Source organism: Giraffa tippelskirchi, chromosome 10 (assembly GCF_054371585.1).
Source record: "Giraffa tippelskirchi isolate mGirTip1 chromosome 10, T2T-mGirTip1v1.2.pri, whole genome shotgun sequence".
NCBI lineage: Eukaryota > Metazoa > Chordata > Mammalia > Artiodactyla > Giraffidae > Giraffa > Giraffa tippelskirchi.
The window spans coordinates 109,208,880-109,233,527 of NC_137284.1; the positions used below are offsets into that span (position 1 = coordinate 109,208,880).

Genomic DNA, 24,648 nt, shown 5'->3' on the forward strand with positions numbered 1-24,648 from the left:
TTATGTGGGATTATGAAGTGGTTTTTTTCATATACAACTATTAATTAATGCAATACCTTTATTCTCTTTACTCCTTGACCAAAGATTAAAAACAAAATCAATTAATAAGTTATTAAGATTTAAGTGGATAGGTTTTCTCTGGACTTTTTTTTTATTATTTCAAAACTTTTGATGGCAAAGTATGAAGTGATCATTTTTAGCTTTTCAAGTTAATTGAAAATTGACAACATCTAAACATTGTAACAAGTTATTTAGAAGTACAAATGAATGTCCCTTTCTATAGTGATAAAGACAGCTAGTTTCAGTGTTATAAGGGGAGAAAAATCTGCCAAATATTTGACTCCTGCATGATTCTTTGCTCTTTGGTATATCAGTTTCAGGTTTAGAGTTTGCATTAGGAGTGGTATGAGTAATTACTGTTTCTATGGCAGTGAATAAAGAAACTCCCAGGCAACAAGGCCCAGTCACTGTGTCCAGAGATGAAAGTCCACTGTGTGCTGTTAAAAGAGTCTGCCTTTATGACTTCTTCATGGATCTGTTAAATCTCCTCTCAAAAAAAAAAGATTCTAGAGCTATTTGAAACAAAATTCATTTTCTTTCATTCGTATTTTGTGTCTGTCCTTCTTCCTTTTTTCTGGCAAGTTTCAAAACATTGTTCTTATTAATACACATCTTTAGTCCTCTCATGTAAGTGTTATGCTTATATTATTGCCTAGAAACTGTGCTGATGTAGTAAGAAAAAAAAGTCTTCCAGCTCATTTATGTAAGTAATAAGTGACTTCTCCCAGACCTTAGATTCCTTATCTATAATGAAAAGGGAAGTATTATCTTTCTCTTAGGGTTTTACTGATTAAATTATGAAAGCATACCTCATTTTACTGCACTTTACATATTGCATTTTTTACAAATTCAAAGTTTGTGGCAGTTCTGCATCAAGCAAGTCTGTTGGCACCATTTTCCCAACAGCATTTGCTCACTTTGTATCTCACATTTTGGTAATTCTTGCAGTGTTTCAAGCTTTTTCATTGTTACTGTATCTGTTATGGTGGTCTGTAATCAGTGATCTTTGATGTTACTATTGCAAAAAAATTCTGACTTGCTGGAGGCTCAGGTGATTAGCACTTTTTAGCAGTAAATTATTTTTAAATTAAGATATATACATTTTTTTTTTGACACAGAGGGACACCTCACCAGACATACAATCCCATCCCCATGGCATATACTCACTTACTGGATAGAATTCAAAGGCAAACATTGTCTCCTACATATGGTCAGGAAACACTACTCTTATTTCGTCTCTTCTCTACTCTCCTTAGAGTAATAGGACAGAAAACCATCAGAGCCAAAGCCATCTATCCCTTAGAGACCAAAATACCCCTCTTAATAAGAAACTAGCCATCTTGGTTCTCATGCTGTATTTTGTTTTGTTTTAGGGTCAACTGGCTGAATTCTCTGCTTTAGAAATATTCGTCAAAATAATTCATCCATGTGATGTTGACTGGTTCTGATTTTTTTTTAAACTTCTTTTCTGATTATGGACATGATTGGTTCGACTACTATAACATTTTAATAAACCATTTTCCCCCAAGGAACTCATTTATTTTATAAAGCTCAGAAAATAAAAATGGCCCTTTACTCCCATTCTGATATTGTCTTATGTGTTCTACTTTAGATTTTCCTGTGCTTATTTAAAGATTTTCCCCCCAAAATTGGACTCTGGCTATAGATACTCTCATAACTCCTTTCACTCAATAATAGATCATGTATATCTCAGTATATCTGTAAATATTGATCTCACAGAGCAGTACTGTATAATGATTTACAGGCATGGATTCTGAAGTCACAGAAACCTGAGTTTGAATCCATTTCTGCCATTTGCCAGCTATGAGGATAATAGTAGCACACACCTTCTAGGGTTATGAGATGAGATGAGACGAGGTATGTGAAGTGCTTAAAAGTGTCTGGCACTCAGTAAACATACAGTAGCTTGTAACTATTTATAGTAATCATCTTTGAGAACTGTATAATTTTTATGTGTATTCCACAATTTACTCACCTCCCTTGTATCAATAAACATTTAGATACTGGGCATTTAGGGTGTTTACAGTTTCCCAGTATTATAAAGCAACTCTGCAATATACATCCTTACAACTAAATCTTCATACACTGCCCTATGTCCTTAGGGTAAAGTCCTTAGGACATAAAATTGGTCTGTCAAAGGGAATTTGTACTTCTAAAGCTTTTAATAGTATTTCTAAATTCCCCTCCTAAAAGGTTGTGGAATTCCAAATCCACCATTTTTTGTTGTTTTCCTTGGAGATGATTCATCTGGAGTGATCTTTTAAAAAGATATCTTTAAAATTCTTGTCAGTGTTAACCATTTTAATATATTAAAGGACAGTTTAGTCAACACATTCATACACTGTACAGAGGTGTTTTCAAAATGGATCACCTGGTTGCCCTTAAGCCTCCATTGTTGTTTAGTCGTTTAAGTCGTGTCTGACTCCTCCAACCACTTGGACTTTAGCCCACCAGGCTCCTCTGTCCATTGGATTTCCCAGACAAGAATACTGGCGTGGGTTGCCATTTCCTTCTCCTGGAGATCTTCCTGACCCAGGGATCAAACCTGTGTCTCCTGCATTGACAGGTGGGTTCTCTACCACTGAGCTATCTGGGAAGTCCTGAGCCTCCATTACTAGAATATAAAAGATTTTCCTCCAAGAGGAATATTATGTTGTCAATCTTCTCATCTTATTAAAATAAGATAGTAATGCCAAATTTTTAACATTTGGTAGGTACCAAGTTTGGATAATTTGTTAGTGGCCTTTTTTAAAAACAACTTTTAAATTTTTTGTATCATTTGTAGTACAGAGTGCTATTTCACAAAGTTTGATTACTGAAATATTACGTTGGTTCAGTTTCCTTTGAATGTAGAAGAGAAAAGGCTGGTACACAAATTTATTTACATGAGTGTAGCATAGCCCTGTTCCTAATGATAAAGCTCCCCAGAGCCAGTAATGTAACTTATCTGTCAGGCCCTGCCACATGGTATTAGCATATTTAATCCTACGACTCAGGTTAAAAACAAGACTGATTTCTCTTTGAAGGTTAAAAATATTTATCTTCACAACGGTTGGCTTTCATTTCCAGCAGGAAGGGAGCTTTTTCCATTTTTTAACCATAAAAATTAATTTTCATTCTGTTCAGATTTTTTAGTAGATCCGTGCATGGTCTTGTTGAAATTTACAGTATAGGAAAATATGAAGAAAAACAAAAATCACTTTAAATCCCACTACCCTGCAATGAAGATTAACAGCTTACCACACTTTTATGCAAATATTCTTTTTCACATGTCTTACATGAGCTAATCTTTTTAAAACTGTAAAATACACAAGACAGAGTTTACCATTTTAACTGTTTTTAAGTGTACAGTTCAGTGGCATTAAGTGTATTGACACTGTTATGAAACCACCACCACTGCTGCCATCCATCTCCAGAATACTTTTCATCTTCCAAATTGAAACTCTGTACCTGTTGAGCAATAGCTCCCCGCTCTCCCCTCCCCCAGCCCTGGCAAACAGGCCCTCGTCTTTTTCACTTTGTATTAAAATATAATATTCGTACAGAGAAGTACACATACTACAAGTGCTTTGACAATTGAATCACATGATGAGGAAGAGGGTGTTTTCAAGTGTTAAAAACTATTGAGGTTCCTCTTTTCTTTGCAGAGCAAGTGGGCAGTGCTCTAATAGTACAGATTAACCTTCTCTTTCTTAACTGCCACATTATTTTATTTGATCCTGTTCTGTAGACTGACTGGTGACTAGTGCAGAGCTAGCAAGCCTTGTCGCCCAGAGCATAATAAAGCACTGTGTAGTGATGCGTCACAAGACTGATTTTGCATAGAGCATATTAGCCCAGGCTTCTGGGACCGCCCTCGCTGCACCTTGTGCTATATTAGTACTCCTCAGACAGAAAGAATTTTCTTTCGCTGCTGTAGCTTGTCCGGTTACCTTCAGGGTAAGTGTCTACAGTTCATATACACAGTGAGTTTCTCTGGTTGAACTTCATCTGATTCTTAACTTGATTCTGTATCTTGTTGAAATTTTAGGCATTTAAAAATCCAAATTAAGTAAATTAAAATAGAATGATCCTGTGTAACACAAAACTTCGTTATAGTTTGCAAAGATATGAATATGGAAAACTTTGCAGTGTCTTGGGTCTCAGAAATTCTAATTGGTAGGATCTAATTTTAAGAGCTTGTTTCACACATAGATGTTAAGAAAAAGCCATGTACCCTCAGAAATCTCTTTTCAGGGGGAAGAAAAAATCCAGTTTTGTTGTTCATTTAGTTGTTGTGTGACTCAGTTTTGCTGATAGCCACACGATTTGTGTACCTAGGATTAAGAACTTTTTATTATTGCTAATAATAAAGATAATTAATTTTTATTTTGTGCCTATAAGCTTTATCCAGGATATCATGGAATGGATTTATACTAGTTATGTTTTATAAATTGATAAAAGCTGGATTACTGTCTGTAAGGATTATAACACACTGTATGATGAAAATTAAGATTCAAACATATACATTACCATTGATTCAAACATATGTATTACTATACCAGCCTAGAATGTTGTGGTTAACTGAGATTTAAATAATTGAATTTGCCTTATTTTTTATAGTTATCTAATGTAGCAGACCATTTCTTAAAGGTAGTTTACTTGGTTTTTATTGCCAGCCTGTATCCAAGCCCTACATCTCTGGATATTGTTTACTACCTATGCTGTTGTTGTAGGACAAATCCAAGGACAGAGTAACTCTAGAGTATTCTGAGGGTAATCAGTATAAATTATCTCTTTTCCCTGTGCCTTGGTTTACTTATCTCGAAAAACACTATTAGGTAGGAGGGCAGAGGAGGTGTGGAGGATAGGTGAATAAATTCTATGCTCTGAAATTGTGTATTTTCATTAAGTATCTATAAAATTCTGAGAAGCCACGTTTTGCTATTTAAGAAAACTTGTATAAATTTCCAATTTTTAAATAACTAACCTTTGAAATCTGTTTTCTTCTCCCACCTTCTTTTACTCTCCCACCTTTTGCTATTCAGTTTCATTTTTGTTTTATGTTTGTATCAAGAGACAGTTTCACTTTCCAGTTTGTACTTTTTGTTGTTGCTATTTTTTTTACTGCTGCCTTGAAAATCTAATTAGGGAGAATTCTTTAAATGCCCCCCCCCCCAAGAAACTGATTTTATAATGTTTTACAAATAATGAATTTATAGTTTGATTTTCCATGTGCTGATCACCCTAAGTGTCATTATTAAAAACCCAAGCTTAGGACAAGTAATGTATGTTGCCAGAGATATGCAGTAAGATTTTTAGGACTGTTGCTGATACCCTGTCCATATTGTAGTAATACATACTTTTTCTTATATAAGTAGTATACAGTTTATCATTCAAAATTTCATTATTGTATAGTTTAAATGTTTCTGAAAGTAGCAAACTTAAAGCAGAATCACAGCTTTTTAAGCTAATAATATCAATAAACTTTAATATTTTTTCACTTTCCTCTAAGACAGTCAAGAGGGCCTTTAAAAGTATTCAATTTGTGTTCAGATAGATACTTTAAAACTTGTATAAAGGCAAGTCAATTTTTTCACTTGATATAGAAATATTCAGTCATTGATTTATAAATAACTTCAAGGGGTAAAAATAATCATCTCAGAATGAAATACCACAATAGCTAAAACTTTTCAGTTCTCAAGTTTATGCTATTCAAGTGAAGTTCTTCTTACCTCTCGCTTCAGTCTTTAGCCTTGTCCTACATATTCCTTGTAACGAACAGTTACAGTAGAGACCTTAAACTCATAGCAAAAGAACACAAAGTAATTATTTTCCCAGTTTCCACATTTTCCAGTCCACATTTAAAGATTCCAAGTACTTTGAAACTTCAAAACTTTCTTAGGAGTTCATAGTTCAAGGGTAATATTTTCTATTTTTGAACAAGTCTTCTGCGCTCGATTTGTTTTTTTCAGCAACTCTTCTCTTGAAGCATCTGCAACAGATGACTGCTGGCAAAGTAAGCCAGAACTTTATATACCAAGTATAGGTTTACAAGCCTATTGGTTTAAAAATACTCTGCCCTAATTTTCAGTGTCTTCCTTAGAATACTGCCAGAATGCTGACATTTATACCTTAGTCTGTACACTTCTGTAATGATAGTGATTTTTCTACTATGACTATAGTATCACTTGTGTGAGATTATCTTTGAATAAGGATAAATTCTGGTCAGATTGCCATTGAGGACTAGGAAGAATGAATTATTGTCACTTGAAATTTACATAGTATCTAGTAAGCTATTTAGGTTTGCTTAGTCCTAAAGTTGGCCTTTATTTATTATCAGATCAAATTTCTGATCACTCTGTTTACATTTCTGTTTTGTTTAAATAAAATTAATGAAGAGATCATGAGAAAGATGATTAACTTAACATGAGTAGACGATTAACATCTACTAACACTGGCATTTTTTTTTTTCCCTTTCCTTTTCTACTGAACATGAGTGAAAGCTCCAAAAAGAGCCATACTTGAAGATGGAGAGTGGAGAGGAATTGGGTCTGCTGGGCTACGCGTAACAAAAGATTTTAGATGCCCAGATAGTAAAATGTATTCACTGCTTGAATTGTTTTCTTTTAGGTTTTTCAAATGTGTCAGAATATGTGACTTTTTTTAATAAGCTTCACTGTACTTTTTCACATCCTCCTTCCTCTTTTTCAAGCTAATAAAATGGTTTTATTTAAATAGTGCCTTCTGAGAAATCTAGAAACCCTTTTCAGATATTAAACATTGAAGAAAAGCCATAAGCATTTCATAGTTTATATTTTGGATTCCATAAATGAAGAAACAGACTTGCCAGGCAATTTCAGTGACAATATTTTTCACATGTGAAAAAATGGAGGTATCTACTATTCAAATATTGTTTATCAACTCTAAGATGCCATCAATTATAAGATCGACTTACTAGCAGCCCTTCTGAGAAGGGTGGGAAATACTTTTTCAAGTAAGATATTTCCCAATTTTATGTACTTTAAATGGAATAGGGGGTGGGTTTTAGAATTTGAGAATTTTTTTTATATCTGCTACACACATTTTAATTATAAAGAACATTCATCTAATGTTCAACTTCTGTTACCAGAGACTAAGAAAAAGTCAGCTTTTTCCTCTCAGCTAACTTACCCTTTTTAAATAGTGCTTTTATTATAAAATTTTGCTTACCTTGCTTACCTAGAATAAAGTAAAAGTAGAGTCATTGAGGAACAGAAATAAATAATTTTCCCTAAGATTGATACTGCAAAAATGAAATTTAGTATAATAAGATGTCTTACCCAAAATCCTTAAATGATCATTCAGTTAAACACTATCACTTACCTGTTTTGTGCCAGACACTATGCTAGATTCAAACACAAGTCAAATCTTAGTCATAGCATTTCACAAAATTAAAGATTTTAATATGAGAAAGCTGAAGAATAAATTTGACTTCTGTCGATTATGTTTCTCCTTTCATTCTGTTTGTATATTTCTTCACTGATTCAGGATTGATACTGTATAGTTTTCCCCCAGACTCATCCTCATGTAGAGAAGATGTTGATAAAGTGCTCATGATACTTCACTTTAAATCTTTATTCAAATCTTATTAAACCATATAAGTTCTCATAGGAGAGCTTCAAGTTCTCCATACAAAATTTCTAGCCCAAAACTTCGTGAGATAGAGTAAAATCTTTGCTGAGCTTCTTAGGAAAGAAAAAAGCTGCCTTCAATAACTTAGTATTTCAATCAAACCAAAAGTGTATTAACATACAGGAAGAGCCTGAAATGTATGTGTGTCACATGTACCTTTTTTCTCTCTCTTTTATTGTGACATCACCTGGGAAAATCCAGAAGATTGGATAATCAAGAAATGCTTAATCAAGATTCTGCTGTACATGTGAAAATGGTGGGTATTTGAATATTTCCAGTTCCATTTATTAATGGTGAATCTGCACCACTTTTACCTCTGTCTTTAACCAGATAATTAATTATGGGACTGTAACTTTACGCAGATCTTTCTTCACAATGTTAGACACACAACAGAACTTCAAATACTTGTTGAATTGAATTTCCTTGGAATTTTTTTTGCTTGAAATATAGTGTGCATTAAAATGTTTTTCAGCAGATAAAATGATTACCCCATGTCTCTTTGTGCTAAATTTTCCTTGCTCAGTAACAGCACAGTTTATCATACAACGTGAGATCTTTTATCTTAGGCCTCTGAATTAAAATGACAAGCATTTAACTAATTTTTAAAAACTTTTTGAACAGCAGTAGCTTTCATTGCATTATAGACATTAGGATGAGGTAAGGAAAATATAGGCTTTGGCTTCAGAACTGGCTTCAGATCTTAACTCAGTGCTTATTAGCCATGACACCCTTGAATGCAGGCAACCATCTCACCTTTAAGAAATGTGTATGAAACCACCAGCCTCCTGTTGTCCTTATTCATATCTTTCCCCAGCTTTATTAAGATGTAATTAACCAATAAAATTATAAGATATTTAAAGTGTCCAATGTGATTATTTGATATACGTATACATTGTGAAAGTTTACCCCCTTTAGTTACCATATCCATGACCTCACAAGCGTACCTTTTTTTTTTTGAGAATATTTGAGTTCTACCTTTGGAGTAAATTTCAATTTTATAATAATAATAATAATCACCATGTTATACATTATATCCTCAGACCTTTTTAATCTTATAATTGAAATGTCCTTATACATATTTAATGAAAAAGTATATATATAAAGTACTTAAAAGCACACGGTAAGCACTCAGTGAATGTTAATCTCCTATATTATGTTAGTGTTTTATGTAAGTAGGATTTATTTGTAAATGTGGGGGAAATTATGTCCATCTTTATTCAGTCACAAAATTTAAAAATCACTATTTCTTTCTCTCTTTTAAAGAGGACAGCTGCCCCATGATATCTTTCTTATTTTCTCTTTCTGTTCTTTTTGTTCTTCCTTTTCTCTAATTTTTCATGCTTTTTCTTTCTAATTTTCTTTTTCTGGTTTGAACCTATAAACCAGAACTTAGCATGCGAGCAGCTTTGTGTCACCATTAGTAAATCTCTTGTTTCATTTAACTTTCCTCATCCAATGTGTGATGGGAGGTTAAAATTTACTCAGAGTGCTGATTAAGCTTGTCAGCAGTGTACTTAGAACTCTTAGGATGAAGCATATGAAATTGCTGGTTCTTTAATACATGAAATAACAGTCCAATGTTGGCAGTTTTATATGGTTCAATCTAATACTTGAACATGATCTTTGCATCCGTTGCATGATTGGCATTTGATTTATTGATACTGAGCATAAATATCTCTGAATTAAGTCAGTCGAAACTCATTTTCTTGCTTGAGTTGATTTGTTTTTGTTTTTGTTTTTTACAAAAATGAATACAAGTGATATAAAAAATCCTACCATATAATTTGTTGTTACTAGGATCCTAGAACCTTCTACCATGTGTCTCCTTTAGAAGCAAGTTGCAATGTAGTTGGGGCTTCCCTGGTAGCTCAGCTGGTGAAGAATCCACCTGCAATGTAGGAGACCCCAGTTCGATCCCTGGGTTGGGAAGATCCCCTGGAGGAGGGCATGGCAACCTACTCCAGTATTCTTGCCTGGAGAGTCCCCATGGACAGAGGAGCTTGGCGGGCTACAGTCCGTGGGGTCGCAGAGTGGAACACAACGGAGAGCCTAAGCACAGCACAGCACAGCAATGTAGTTAACCAGCAAAAGCACTATGGGAGGAAAACAAGCCTTTTGAGATGATACATGTTTAAATAATTTTTATTATAGTCTGAATTTATATAATTTTTACCTTTGGTGTGCTCTTCTAAAAAATTGATAACATCTTTTTAAGTTGCCAGCTGTACCCTTAAGTTCTAGAAAAACAGAGCTATTTATCCTTTTCCCACATTAGACCCTGTACTTTGACTCCTCCCCAGTCTCAGCACACCCAAATCCTGCCTCTCTCCAGAAGCCCAGCTCCATGGGTCTCCCTCCTTTGACCCCAGCAGAAGTAATCTTAGTTTCTTCTGTTTCTCTTGTATTGTATATGGACATCTTGACCATGTTTTTATTACTTGGATTATTTGTATTACAATCCATGTTAGAGAAGATGCATTTGAGTATAAGATGTATATCTTACTCAAACTTCTGTATCTCTTACCGGGTTGTTTAACAGAGTGCCTCACACTTAATGACTGTATGGTAAATGAAGGAAAGAATTTGGCCTACACTACTTTAATGTGGAGACAGGCCAGATATGTGGTAGGCAGGAGAGACGGCTATCAGTCAAATTTAGCAGTGCTTATTCTTCAAAATAAAGCAAGAATCGTCTAGGTGTGTGAGTGAATAAAGGTACTGGTCTGCATAGGTGGCTTTAAAAATCTGTACTTTTTATGTCATCATACTGCCCACTCCTTTGTACCTGTAATAAAGCCTTCTGTTTGTACCATATTTGACCATTGGAAAACAAAGGAAAAATATTTTCACTGAGAGCTTCAGACAGAGATTCTTAAGTAATTCAAACTCATTTTTATGTGAGCTATGTTTAGAAATACACAGGTAGACATCATTAGGGCAGTTTTGTGACTACCAGGCAGTATATTGTCTCAGTGTAGCCACAAGATAATATCAAATAATCTAATCAAATAATCACATTATTTGTTCACAAATGCTGCAAACAAAATTGTATAACTTTGAAATCAATTTCTTTAGAAATCATACCTTCTGAATATGGAAGTAGACTAATAATTAGGAGTTCATTTCATCTGTACAAGTATAGTATATTTAAGATTAGCCAGAATAAGTGTATTTTAGGTTTTCCTTAGTTATCTTTAGCACGGATTCAGCTTAGGCTCTCGTCAGCCAGAATACGCTGATTCTTGTCAGGAAAGCTTTGCTCCTTCCCCAGCATTTTACATTATGACCTTATAAAATGAATTTGTTTTCTTTTGCTCATAAATGATGGAAATTTTTAGTCCCTTATTTATTTTTCATAGCATTGTATTATAATCAAACTGGGAAGTTTTCAAACAATTTAAAATAACTTGCCCTTCAAATTTCAAGTATCATTATTTTATGTACCACCAAACAGGTGGGTGTACTGTGTCCAAGAGGACTATGAGGGAGGGATTTGAGGGGGTAACAGAAGTATGTGACATGTGATGAAGTGCATGCTCCTGTAGTCTGCTTCATAATGTTCTGATATTCTGATATTCATTGATACATTTCATACAGTAAATTCTATTTCTTAGGCTGTATTCTAAAATATTTTAGTCAAATGTCTAAATGTCTAATGTCTCAAGTTTTTGAGAAGTATTTATCATATACTTCAGTAATATTATATATGTACTGTGAAAATGGGAGATATGGTGTTTTACCGTATAATCCAAGGCAAATATAATTTTTATATTTCTTACACCTGTGTCCTCCACCCTCTTGGGTTCTCTGGAAACAGTAGCTGCCCTTTCATCTGTCGTCATCACTCTTATTTCACTGTGGTACTGTTTGGGTGTTCACTACTCATTTATCTGAAAATGAATGGTTATGTGTTGTGCAGAAGCAGGAATATGAATGCCTCTAGCCACTGGTTCTCTTTATTTTCACTGTAAAATAAACCAATCTAATAGTTGATAACCTAGCAGAAACCACCCTAATTAGAAGTCCTGTTTAAATGTGGCTTTTTAAAATCAAATGTATTGTAGGATGTGATTTGCTTGAGGCAGAACATCTTCCTTAGTGTGGACACACTGAAACAAATTGTCTCATTTTTTTGGTGAAAATAGAGTAAGTGACATATACCCTCTGTTGGTTTCAGTAAGGGTTAGTTATTGAATGAAGTATATGCTGTTTATATTATGCATCTGCCAGTTAAGGCAAATGTAAGAGCAGAATTTGATTAGGGGATGAGTTTACTCGCTAAGGTATCTGTAAGGGAGCATCAGAAGTGAGAGCAGTAATTCCTAAAATTCAACAGGAAACCAGTATGAGCATCATATCCCTAGCTTCTTATGTCTGACACAAAGTAGACACATGGTAAGTATTTATAAAACAAATGAATGGGTGTTAATGAATGAAAAGAAAGGAATATAGAGCAAGTGCCTATTGATTTTTCTCATCTGTTTAAAAAAACCACAATAAAATAAATACTGATTTATTTCAGTTCAGTTCAGTCGCTCAGTCGTGTCCAACTCTTTGCACCCACATGGACTGCAGCACACCAGGCTTCCCTGTCCATCACCAACTCCCAGAACTTGCTCAAACTCATGTCCATCGAGTCGGTGATGTCATCTAACCATCTCATCCTCTGTCGTCCCCTTCTCCTCCTGCCTTCAATCTTTCCTAGCATCAGTGTCTTTTCCAAGGAGTCAGTTTTTCACATCAGGTGGCCATAATTTTGGAGTTTTGGCTTCAGCATCAGTCCTTTCAATGAATATTCAGGACAGATTTCCTGGCTTGATCTCCTTGCATTTATTTAGATGATTTAAATAACCTTTATTCTTTTGAAACACTTTAAAGTCCATTTAAGTTAAAAGAATCACTGTATGAAGGTTAATTGTATTGCAGGTTATCCTCCTACCCTATTTAAATATGGCTTTTTGAAATTAGGTGTATTATAAATTCAGGTCTTTCATTCATGAAGAAAAATTTAATGTTCCTACTTCTGTTTCCTGTCCACTTCTGTTTCCTGTCCACTTCTGTATTCATCCTCCAATCTCAAGAAGACATGTTAACTTTTTTCTGATTTTCTGATTTTGTCCATTATGTAGGGACAGCATGGGACCTAACAGATTTACCTGGTCAGATTCTCTTATAGCAGAGATACAAGGCCTGGGGAATTTTTCATAACTGTGTCCATAACACACATGAAATATGTTAATACTGGAGATAACACACATATAATAATAGAATATAAAATAAAGTTTACTGGATACAAGCCACTGTAGAATCTTAATTTGAGGTTTAGTTATTGTCTTTTTATACTTGGAGCTGACTATTAAATGTTTCGTAGTTTCCTCCCCCCAGTCTTCTTGTGCTATAGGAGCACCATGCTAGTGCTAATTTTACTATGATCAGTTTCATTCTGTCTGTGATATGGTATAAAAAATAAGCTATTTATATAACATTAAACTGTTGAGCAAAACTAAAGCCTACATAAACCAGCCTAAGTAGCAGCCTCAGCCCAGGTGGTCTAATATTTAGTAGTAATCTTAATTTGGAATAAATCCATTATAAAATTTATGTCAAGAACAATGAAGTTTTGGGAGTATAGTACAATAAGGGAGTAAAGATCTTGAAGCAGCCTTTCAAATTAAATACATTGATATTAATTTCAGAAACCCAGATGCAAAAGTATATAATGTGAATGAGATAAACTATGTGCATATACATGCACATTGCAATCACAGAAATGAAAATAATGGAAAACATTAAAACATTTACTTGTTTAGCTTTGGGCAGTAGGATTACAGGCAATTTTTCTTTTTTATACTTAACTTTTTTTCTGTTGTGAACATGCATGACTTTTAAAATTAGAAAAATTGCATTTTCTGATAATGTATTTCAAATGTAGTTTTGTCTTAATCTTCTAGATGGAAATAACTGATGTGCTTTCAAATTTTTTGGCTATATAAATGGTAATTTGTTATAGTGGTTTGCTTTTTTTTAAAATAATGCCTCAACACTTTTACATCTTTAAATAATATAAGCTTTTTATATTACTCTGCTTGATATCAAAGAAACCTGGGGAAAAAGAAATTAAAAATAGTTAATTCATTTCTTTGATTCTTAGATGCCGGAAATCCAGAAAAATTCAGTTCACATCAAGAACCCTACAAGAGTAGAAGAAATCATCTGTGGTCTTATCAAAGGAGGAGCTGCTAAACTTCAGGTGAATCATTATCAAGAAGCCTTTAGCATTAAACCTCTATTTTTCATGTTCAAGCAGACTCATTCATTTTACGTCTTGCTACAATCTGAACAAAGAAAGCTTAGATAGACAAGCTTTGCCTGTCCTTTTGGAATGTAAAATCTAAGAGATGTATCTGGAATTGGTCTAAAATATGCAGAATACCCTGCTGGAAACAAACAAAAGTTAATAACTCTAGCTTTTCTTTAATGTTGGCTTTTCTTTAATATTAAGTGCTCAGCTTACTAGTGCTATGCATTAAGTATTAAACCATCTTAAGTAAATTGATTAACAATATGATTAATAATCTTTAAAATGTGGACAGTTTCAAGGTATTCAATATAATAAATCATAGTAGTCAAAGTAATGTGTAACTATTAGGAGATAGCTAATTTTTCTAATTCTTTTTTTAAAGGAATGTTTTACATGTAAGTTAAATAATCTAGATATTCACTAAAAACTTATTCCCTTTTTTAAACATTTCTGAAAAAAATATTTAGCCCAGTCTCCTAAGTTTCAAGAGCTGGTAAACTATTGCTGTGTATGATTCATTCATTCATTGGTTTACTTTATTTAAATAGACAAATCAAGAATGTACAGTTTCAATAACTAAAAGCATGGCATAGTTTATTTCCACTGCATTTTTGTACATTGACCAAGTAGGTTGAAATTGTGCAATGTTTTATTGCTATCGGAAATAGTAACCGTATTACCTGCAGTTTCAAATTCCTATACTGATTAGTCAGATTTTATTTGGTGACTGTGCTGGGGTACTTAAGGTTCACCCTGTAGTTAAGGAAATTCTCAAGACTTGACATATGAACTACTTTAGAAAACTCAGTGTAGACAGAATAACCTCCAGTGGAGGGCAGGGACAGAACACTGTAGAGGAGTCTCATTCCTCTAGAAAATGTGCATTAAGTGTCTGGCCTTGGTGGCTTTGATTTCATAATGTCTTTTCCCCTTTTCTTATAGATAATAACAGACTTTGATATGACACTGAGTCGATTTTCCTACAGAGGGAAAAGATGCCCATCATGTCATAGTAAGTGTGGCATTCATAGATAAATTCACAAAAGTAATCATTAAGTTCCTTTTTTAACCTGTGTTATCTGAGATTGCTTGTGTTTTTTTTCTTCTTTATGGACATTGAAAGTGAGAGGGGCCTTCTTTTTTTATTATATTTTGAGGATTTGTTTTCCCCATGTTACATAAATATCTATCTTCCTGTACAGTTTTGGTTGCAAGAGGAATGAAGACTTCTGAAATTTTCTCTCCAAATGTGGTCTATTTATTCAGGAAATATTTAAATGAATTTAAACTTTGAAATAGCCTAAATAAACAGATTTATCAAATACTTTGTGTTTTCTAGGAATGTTACCAAATTTTTGTGTCATGGACAAGTTAAGTAAAAAAGTGAGTTACTAAATAAATAGCAACTTAAAATGTGTTGCTGGAATAATACACGTTTTTTGTTTTCCAAACTTGGCAGTGAATTTTTAAAATAATACTCCTCAACCTGACAACCAGGGATATTAGCCCTGTCTAACAGGCAAGTTTGGCCTTGGACTACAGAATGAAGCAGGGCAAAGGCTAATAGAGTTTTGCCACAAGAACACACTGGTAATAGCAAACACCCTATTCCAACAACACAAGAGACGACTCTACACGTGGACATCACCAGATCGTCAACACCGAAATCAGATTGATTATATTCTTTGCAGCCAAAGATGGAGAAGCTCTATACAGTCAGCAAAAACAAGACAAGGAGCAGACTGTGGCTCAGATCATGAACTGCTTATTGCCAAATTCAGACTTAAATTGAAGAAAGTAGGGAAAACCACTAGACCATTCAGGTATGACCTAGATCAAATCCCTTATGAGTATACCGTGGAAGTGACAAATAGATTTAAGGGACTAGACCTGATAGACAGAGTGCCTGATGAACTATGGACAGAGGTTCGTGACATTGTACAGGAGACAGGGATCAAGAAAATCCCCATGGAAAAGAAATGCAAAAAAGCAAAATGGCTGTCTGAGGAGGCCTTACAGATAGCTGGGAAGAGAAGAGAAGCGAAAAGCAAAGGAGAAAAGGAAAGATATTCCCATCTCAATGAAGAGTTCCAAAGAATAGCAAGGAGAGATAAGAAAGCCTTCCTCAGCGATCAGTGCAAAGAAATAGAGGAAAACAACAGATTGGGAAAGACTAGAGATCTCTTCAAGAAAATTAGAGATACCAAAGGAACATTTCATGCAAAGATAGGCTCGATAAAGGACAGAAATGGTATGGACCTAACAGAAGCAGAAGATATTAAGGAGAAGTGGCAAGAATACACAGAAGAACTGTACAAAAAAGATCTTCACGACCCAGATAATCACGATGGTGTGATCACTCACCTAGAGCCAGACATCCTGCAATGTGAAGTCAAGTGGGCCTTAGAAAGCATCACTACGGACAAAGCTAGTGGAGGTGATGGAATTCCAGTTGAGTTATTTCAAATCCTCAAAGGTGATGCTGTGAAAGTGCTGCACTCGATATGCCAGCAAATTTGGAAAACTCAGCAGTGGCCACAGGACTGGAAAAGGTCAGTTTTCGTTCCAATCCCAAAGAAAGGCAATGCCAAAGAATGCTCAAACTACTGCACAATTGCACTTATCTCACATGCTAGTAAAGTAATGCTCAAAATTCTCCAAGCCAGGCTTCAGCAATACGTGAACCGTGAAATTCCAGATGTTCAAGCTGGTTTTAGAAAAGGCAGAGGAACCAGAGATCAAATTGCCAATATCCGCTGGATCATCGAAAAAGCAAGAGAGTTCCAGAAAAACATCTATTTCTGCTTTATTGACTATGCCAAAGCCTTTGACTGTGTGGATCACAATAAACTGTGGAAAATTCTGAAAGAGATGGGAATACCAGACTATCTGACCTGTCTCTTGAGAAACCTGTATGCAGGTCAGGAAGCAACAGTTAGAACTGGACATGGAACAACAAACTGGTTCCAAATAGGAAAAGGAGTACGTCAAGGCTGTATATTGTCACCCTGCTTATTTAATTTATATGCAGAGTACATCATGAGAAACGCTGGGCTGGAAGAAACACAAGCTGGAATCAAGATTGCTGGGAGAAATATCAATAACCTCAGATATGCAGATGACACCACCCTTATGGCAGAAAGTGAAGAAGAACTAAAGAGCTTCTTGATGAAGGTGAAGGAGAAGAGTGAAAATGTTGGCTTAAAGCTCAACGTTCAGAAAACTAAGATCATGGCATCTGGTCCCATCACTCCATGGGAAATAGATGGGGAAACAGTGGAAACAGTGTCAGACTTTATTTTTTTGGGCTCCAGAATCACTGCTGATGGTGACTGCAGCCATGAAATTAAAAGACGCTTACTCCTTGGAAGGAAGGTTATGGCCAACCTAGATAGCATATTTAAAAGCAGAGACATTACTTTGCCAACAAAAGTCCGTCTAGTCAAGGCTATGGTTTTTCCAGTGGTCATGTATGGATGTGAGAGTCGGACGGTGAAGAAAGCTGAGCGCCGCAGAATTGATGCTTTTGAACTGTGGTGTTGGAGAAGACTCTTGAGAGTCCCTTGGACTGCAAGGAGATCCAATCAATCCATCCTAAGAGAGATCAATCCTGGGTGTTCATTGGAAGGTCTGATGTTGAAGCTGAAACTCCAATACTTTGGCCACCTCATGCGAAGGGTTGACTCTTTGGAAAAGACCCTGATGCTGGGTGGGATTGGGGGCGGGAGGAGAAGGGGACGACAGAGGATGAGATGGTTGGATGGAATCACCGGCTCGATGGACATGGGTTTGGGTAGACTCCGGGAGTTGGTGATGGACAGAGAGGCCTGGCGTGCTGCAATTCATGGGGTCGCAAAGAGTCGGACACGACTGAGCGACTGAACTGAACTGAACTCACTGTTCGAACATGTGTAATTTGAGAAATCATTGATAAATTTATTTTAAAAACCACTAAAAATTACACCCTTTGTCCCAATAATTTTTCTCTTGAAAATTTCTAATTAAGTAATCCCAAATGTCGGGAAAAAGCTTTAGATCTAAGGTTTAGATTTTAAAATCATTAGATTTTCTAGGAATGCCATGTGGATTATAACACTAAGACCAGAAGTTGTAATGATCATGCTTCTTGACCTGGCATTTAAGTTAACAGTGGTAAGTTATTTATATTACTGGTAGCATCAATCAGAGTATTTCTTTTCTTTTTTTATCTTTTAATTGAAGTACAGTTGATTTACAGTGTTATGTTAATTTATTCTCCACAGCAAAGTACTCAGTTATACACATATATATATTCTTTTTAGTATTATTTTCCATTATGGTTTATCCCTGGATATTACATATGGTTCAGAGTATTTTTTTAATGCCTAGTTTGCTTTCTTTCTTTAGATGTCATTGACAACTGTAAGCTAATCACAGATGAATGTCGAGAAAAGGTAAAGACTAACTATAATCCAGGGTTACTCAAAGACGTCATTACCCTTTTTGCTGAGAATTTTTTCAGGTTCATTCACACAAACAAGAATAGGTGCAAAAGTTCTTATAGCCATATCTCACACAGAGTAAACACTCAATAGATCTTAGGCTTATTGTGTGGATTATATGCTCCCAACTTATTTTAACAAAAAAAATTAATAATAACTTTTTAATAATAAAATTTTCATGAGAAACTTTTAAATTGATTACCAAAATAGTCTGATGTCCTTACATTAACTGGAGAATTAAAACAAAAATATTGTGATGGAAATTCCCTGGTGGTCCAATGGTTAGGATTCTGTGCTTCCAATGGAAGGGGCACAGGTTTAGTCCCTGATTGGGGAACTAAGATTCACAAGCCTTGCAAGCAAAAAAAGAAAAAAGTACTGTGGTTTTATGTATTTTGTCCCCTTAAATTGATAGGAAACTGCCTCAGTTCTCTGTTTTCCTTGAGTAGGTGTCTACTTATGTCTATTTTAACAAATAAGACTCTAAATATGAATCAAATTTAATACCTTCAAAGGAGAACAAAAGATTTTTTTGTAGTGATAATTTGATTATTGGTTTCACTGAATTACTGACCTGAAAGTACTTAAAAAAAGAAAGGTAACTTCTTGTAGATATGTTTAGTTACATATAAACTAAGATCAACAGAGATCACTTCAGTGGATATATGCATTGGCTAGGCATAATCTTCACCATATAAAGCAGTGTGTGGAAAACATTTGTTTACATTGTTTTGTTTTCTATTAGACTAAGCAGCTTAATGACAACTCTATAATCTTAATTTTTAAATTATTCACTTATTTCTAGTTACTGCAACTAAAGGAAAAATATTATGCTATTGAAGTTGATCCTGCTCTTACTGTAGAAGAGAAATACCCTTATATAGTGGAATGGTAAGTGTGCATTGGGTTATGGGAGGGTTAAAAATATAAAATTACAGTTACAACTAATGGTTTATTTTTCCCCTGTACTGTACATAAATAGATTCATAAATTAGCCAGTGAGTTAGAGCAGTGATTAAATATGACAGCATGAACTCTGATTCTCTAACCACTGCAGCAATCTAGAATTTGTTAAGATGAAGATCAGTGGGAATGAATTTAAAATCATACCCTCAAGCCTTAAATTAAAAACAAAATTTTTTAAGTATATGTGGCTGAATGTGCAAAGAAAAAGAATTAGGATTTAAGTTAACTCTGAACTCAATTGGAGCCAGCAGGTGACATAGTTACTGAGAAATGTGCCTCTGATGTTGGTCGTATTAATTGAAATTGCAGCATTCCAAGCAAATCACAGTGAAAGCATTGTGTTGAGTCCAGGGAGAATGCTATTAAAAGAAATGTTGACAAACTTAGTCTTTGTCATAGGAGTCCACTAACATAATCACAGGAATTAAAGCCACCCCATTTGAGGAAGATTTCAAGGAATACAGATGATGCTTTGATTTGAGAGGCAACAACTTACGGTTTTGGAGTCTTAAGAGAACAGGAATGATGTTACTGGTCTCCATTATCCCATTACCTAATCTGAATACCTTGCACACTTAATCAGTGTCTGTGGTATGAAGCACTGAAAAGAGATTAGACTTACTTTACTTGCCTGTCCACAAAAAGAACTGAATCTAGACTTGGAAGGCTTATACCAACTTATTTCAACATGATGAAAAAAAGGACTGTTCAGCAATTAGACTTTTCTAGCAATGGTATAAGCTTCCTTGGGAGAATGAGCTCACTAAAAACATGGGAGCTGATGCAGAGAAGAGGGTCACCTAGGAATATTATAGATGGACTTTTAGATATCAGCTAGAGAGGTTCTGAAGGCTTATTATACTGAGATGCTGTAATTATAGGTGGTTTTATGTAATTAAAGAGCACCTATATATAAAAATTTCCATAGCAAGAATTTTCTCTTTCTCAATAGGCAGTTTAGGCACTCATGAAAATTTAGATCACAAAAGGTGGGAAAAAATGGCTTTGCTGTTCATTCTTACTGCTGTCAGAGAAGTGATTATGCCTCCCTAGCTTCGATTCAATTCTTCTCTGTAGACTAAAGAAAGATTTACAACTAGTATCCTTTCATTATCTAATTAACATATTAAAACTAAACCAGAGTTTGAGAACTGGGAAATATGATAAGAAAATGCATATCACATTTTGAGACACGTGGGGTATACATTCATTAGTGATGAACTTAAAACTCTAAAATTTAAATTCACAATTACAATGAATGAAGTACTTATTTTCTCATGCGGAAGAACATTTTCAATAAAGATAATAGTCTTCAGTTCAGTCGCTCAGTCGTGTCCACCTCTTTGCGACCCCATGAATCGCAGCATGCCAGGCCTCCCTGTCCATCACCAACTCCCGGAGTTTACCCAAACTCATGTCCATTGAGTCGGTGATGCCATCCAACCATCTCATCCACTGTCATCCCCTTCTCCTCATGACTTCAACCCTTCCCAGCATCAGGGTCTTTCCAAATGAGGACCCTTTCAGGGTCTTTCAACTCTTCGCATCAGGTGGCCAAAGTATTGGAGTTTCAGCTTCAACATGAGTCCTTCCAGTGAACACCCAGGACTGATCATCCTTTAGGATGGACTGGTTGGATCTCCTTGCAGTCCAAAGGACTCTCAAGAGTCTTCTCCAACACCATAGTTCAAAAGCATCAATTCTTCTGCGCTCAGCTTTCCTTATAGTCCAACTCTCACATCTATACATGACTACTGGAAAAACCATAGCCTTGACTAGACGGACCTTTGTTGGCAAAGTAATGTCTCTGCTTTTTAATATGCTGTCTAGGTTGGTCACAACTTTCCTTCCAAGGAGGAAGTATCTTTTAATTTCATGGCTGCAATCACCATCTGCAGTGATTTTGGAGCCCCCAAAAATAAAATCAGCTACTGTTTCCCCGTCTGTTTCCCATGAAGTGATGGGACTGGATGCCATGATCTTAGTTTTCTGAATGCTGAGCTTTAAGCCAACTTCTTCACTCTCCTCTTTCACTTTCATCAAGAGGCCCTTTAGTTCTTCACTTTCTGCCATAAGGGTGGTATCATCTGCATATCTGTGGTTATTGATATTTCTCCCAGCAATCTTGATTCCAGCTTGTGCTTCTTCCAGCCCAGCATTTCTCATGATGTACTCTGCATATAAATTAAATAAGCAGGGTGACAATATACAGCCTTGACATACTCCTTTTCTTATTTGGAACCAATCTGTTGTTCCATGTCCAGTTCTAACTGTTGCTTCCTGACCTGCATACAGGTTTCTCAAGAGGAAGGTCAGGTGGTCTGGTATTCCCATCTCTTTCAGAATTTTTCACAGTTTGTTGTGATCCACACAGTCAAAGGCTTTGGTATAGTGAATAAAGCAGAAATAGATGTTTTTCTGGAACTCTCTTACTTTTTCGATGATCCAATAATAGTCTAAATTTGCCTTAATTGATATTCTCCTTTTCTTTGATAATTTGACATTCTCTTTATACTTTCCAGGTATACTAAATCACATAGTTTGCTTGTTGAACAGGCTTTACCGAAAGCCAAACTTAAAGAAATTGTGGAAGAATCTGACATTATGCTCAAGTAAGTTTCTCAAATGTTTTGTTGTTAATTGTCTACAGACTTGAACTCTTGTCATATATTTATTCAAGTGTGTTTTTTAATTAAGATAATCTATAACAGTGTTATATATAAAAACATATCCAAAATATGCCACTTGGTGAGATAAGGAATTTAGAATAACAGATAATTTCAAGACTAACTTAAAATTTTATGAACCCAAGACCATTTTGAAATAATTTAGCAAAATACTTTTGAAAGACATGATTATGAAAGGAAAGTTTATAAATCAACTTGAAAAGGATTTTAAGCTTATAGTTGTTTCTGTTACATGATCTGTTTTCTGAATTCTCAAACTCCCTTGAAAACTACTATTCCCAGCAAGGGTGAACATATTTTAGCAGATAATAAAAACATTTGTAATCATGAATTATATAAACATTTTAAAGCTAATTTCAGTACTCTTTACCACCTCTTAAATTTTTCAACTCGATAGGCAAATATGATGCTATTTTTTTCTTTTTTTTTTTTTTTTGATGATGCTACATTTTAAGGTGATCTGCTTCTAAGTAGGAAAGCATTAAGTTGTCAGAAAGAGTGTGAGGACAGCTAGTAAGTATTCCTTTGTAGGCAGCTTAATGTCTAGTCCATTAAGAGTGAAATGAGTTGTGATTTTAAGATCAAGACATTACCTGTAGCTGCCAGATCTTAGGTAAGAGAGATGCCAGATGTAAAGAGAATACAGCTGAGTTCCTGCCACTCTGCTTTTCCTATAATAGGGAATAAATAGATGAACAAGATGACAAGCAGGTCATCTTCTAGCTCACCGTTTGTGGGTTTTTCAAGGTGTGGTTCATCTATTTGCTGTTAAATGGTGTACATAGTGTACTGTAGATTTATGTCCATATTCCAAGTAAGTCTAAAATCATCTAATTTGTACTTAGCACTTATTGAAAATAGGATAAAAAGTTAACCAGATTGAAAAACTTGTATTAGTATCATCATAGACATCAGTAACAGCCCTCTTGGATAGTATTTTGAAATGAGAATATAATTGAGCCATAGAACCAAGTAGAACTATTTCACTTTTTTAACATCTAGGTGAAAAGGAGATATATCTTGCTCTTTAACACTCAATTCCCACTTCCATCTTACAGGGAAGGATATGAGACTTTCTTTGATAAGCTGCAACAATACGGTATTCCTGTGTTCATATTTTCGGCTGGTATCGGTGATGTGCTGGAGGAGGTTATCCGTCAAGCTGGTGTATATTACCCAAATGTCAAAGTAGTGTCCAACTTCATGGATTTTGATGACAATGTAAGAATATCAAATCATTCTTCATAATTTTAATATCAGAAAATATTTTAATCATGTAAATACACGTTAATTTACTCTTGAGTGTATTATATATTCATTAAATTAGGCCAAGTTGGTGGGCCTTCTGTGGGACTTATCTCTCCACAGGTATGTCTGTGTCCATGTTTTAAAAGTAATATACCCTTCTTAAACTTTGTTCCTGAAGCTGCAATCTAATAAGTAGTAAAACTTCTTTAAATTTAATGCAGCAATTCTGAACATTTAATATCTATAGATAGAGAAAAAGTGAATTAGAACTGATGTTATTGAATGAGTTCTAAGAAAGACAATATATTATGATAAACCTAAAATGAAACCGTTTGGGTAGGAAACAAATGAAAAGTAAAAACTGGGTTTTTGGCACATTGTGTTTAATATTTAAAGTGGTCTCTAGAAAGTCATTAACTTCTTAGAGCCCTTCTTACCTATCATGAATGTGAAAATACAAAAAGTAGAACTTGCAGAACCTAGTCTTTCAAAGGATTTATATTTTTAACAGGGGCTGCTCAAAGGATTTAAAGGAGAACTAATTCATGTGTTTAACAAACATGATGGTTCCTTGAAGAATACAGAATATTTCAATCAACTAAAAAACAATAGCAACATAATTCTCCTGGGAGACTCCCAGGGGGACTTAAAAATGGCAGATGGAGTAGCCAATGTGGAACACATCCTGAAAATTGGGTATCTAAATGATAGAGTAAGTATACAGATCTGTCTTTTAATTTAAAAATATATATATATTAGGATGAAACTTGTAGAAAATTGTTACCACAGGTACCTGAGAAAGTACTTATTTTAAAGACATTTCAGTTGCTATTTATCCCTTCAGTTTGGTGATGATTAAAGGACTTGACATGCACATATGCGTGCTGTAGGTTTTGGTAGGGAGGGAGAGTATGCCTTCTCAGTGAGTCATCTCTGGCCTTTCCCCAATGGAAGCTGGTATCATTCCCTAATCAGGAAAGTGTCTCTAGATATTGCCAAATATTCCTTGGGTACTCTCTCCCCAGTTGAGAACCATTGGGCTAGAGAGAAATCATTTTGGAAGAAAAACCACTGTATGGAAACTTGCTATGTCAAAGAATTTAAAAATTTTTTTAAGTATTTCTTCATATCAAAGCTTTTATGAAAACAAATTAAGTTACTACATTTTACCCAAAAGATTTGATGTAATAGTGAGATTTATACTGAGATTATTTACTTCTCCTCCCTGCAT

General features: G+C 34.9%; 1 protein-coding gene across 10 annotated transcripts in view; it reads left to right on the plus strand.

Annotated features, from left to right (window-relative positions):
* NT5C3A (5'-nucleotidase, cytosolic IIIA) overlaps positions 1-24,648 on the plus strand; it is a 47,703-nt gene that overhangs the window by 22,307 nt on the left and 748 nt on the right. For 2 of the 10 annotated variants that reach the window (XM_081533623.1, XM_081533618.1), the window contains exons 2-9: positions 7,936-7,990; positions 13,886-13,984; positions 14,978-15,047; positions 18,422-18,468; positions 19,322-19,407; positions 22,005-22,094; positions 23,228-23,390; positions 23,929-24,129. In XM_081533623.1, the coding sequence (XP_081389749.1) occupies positions 7,955-7,990; positions 13,886-13,984; positions 14,978-15,047; positions 18,422-18,468; positions 19,322-19,407; positions 22,005-22,094; positions 23,228-23,390; positions 23,929-24,129 (792 nt within the window). In that variant the 5' untranslated portion in view covers positions 7,936-7,954. Of the gene's footprint in view, positions 1-2,527; positions 2,648-3,724; positions 4,021-5,905; positions 6,664-7,935; positions 7,991-13,885; positions 13,985-14,977; positions 15,048-18,421; positions 18,469-19,321; positions 19,408-22,004; positions 22,095-23,227; positions 23,391-23,928; positions 24,130-24,648 lie in introns of those variants that run through there. The other 8 variants (XM_081533620.1, XM_081533619.1, XM_081533622.1 and 5 more) reach the window with 8 other exon arrangements.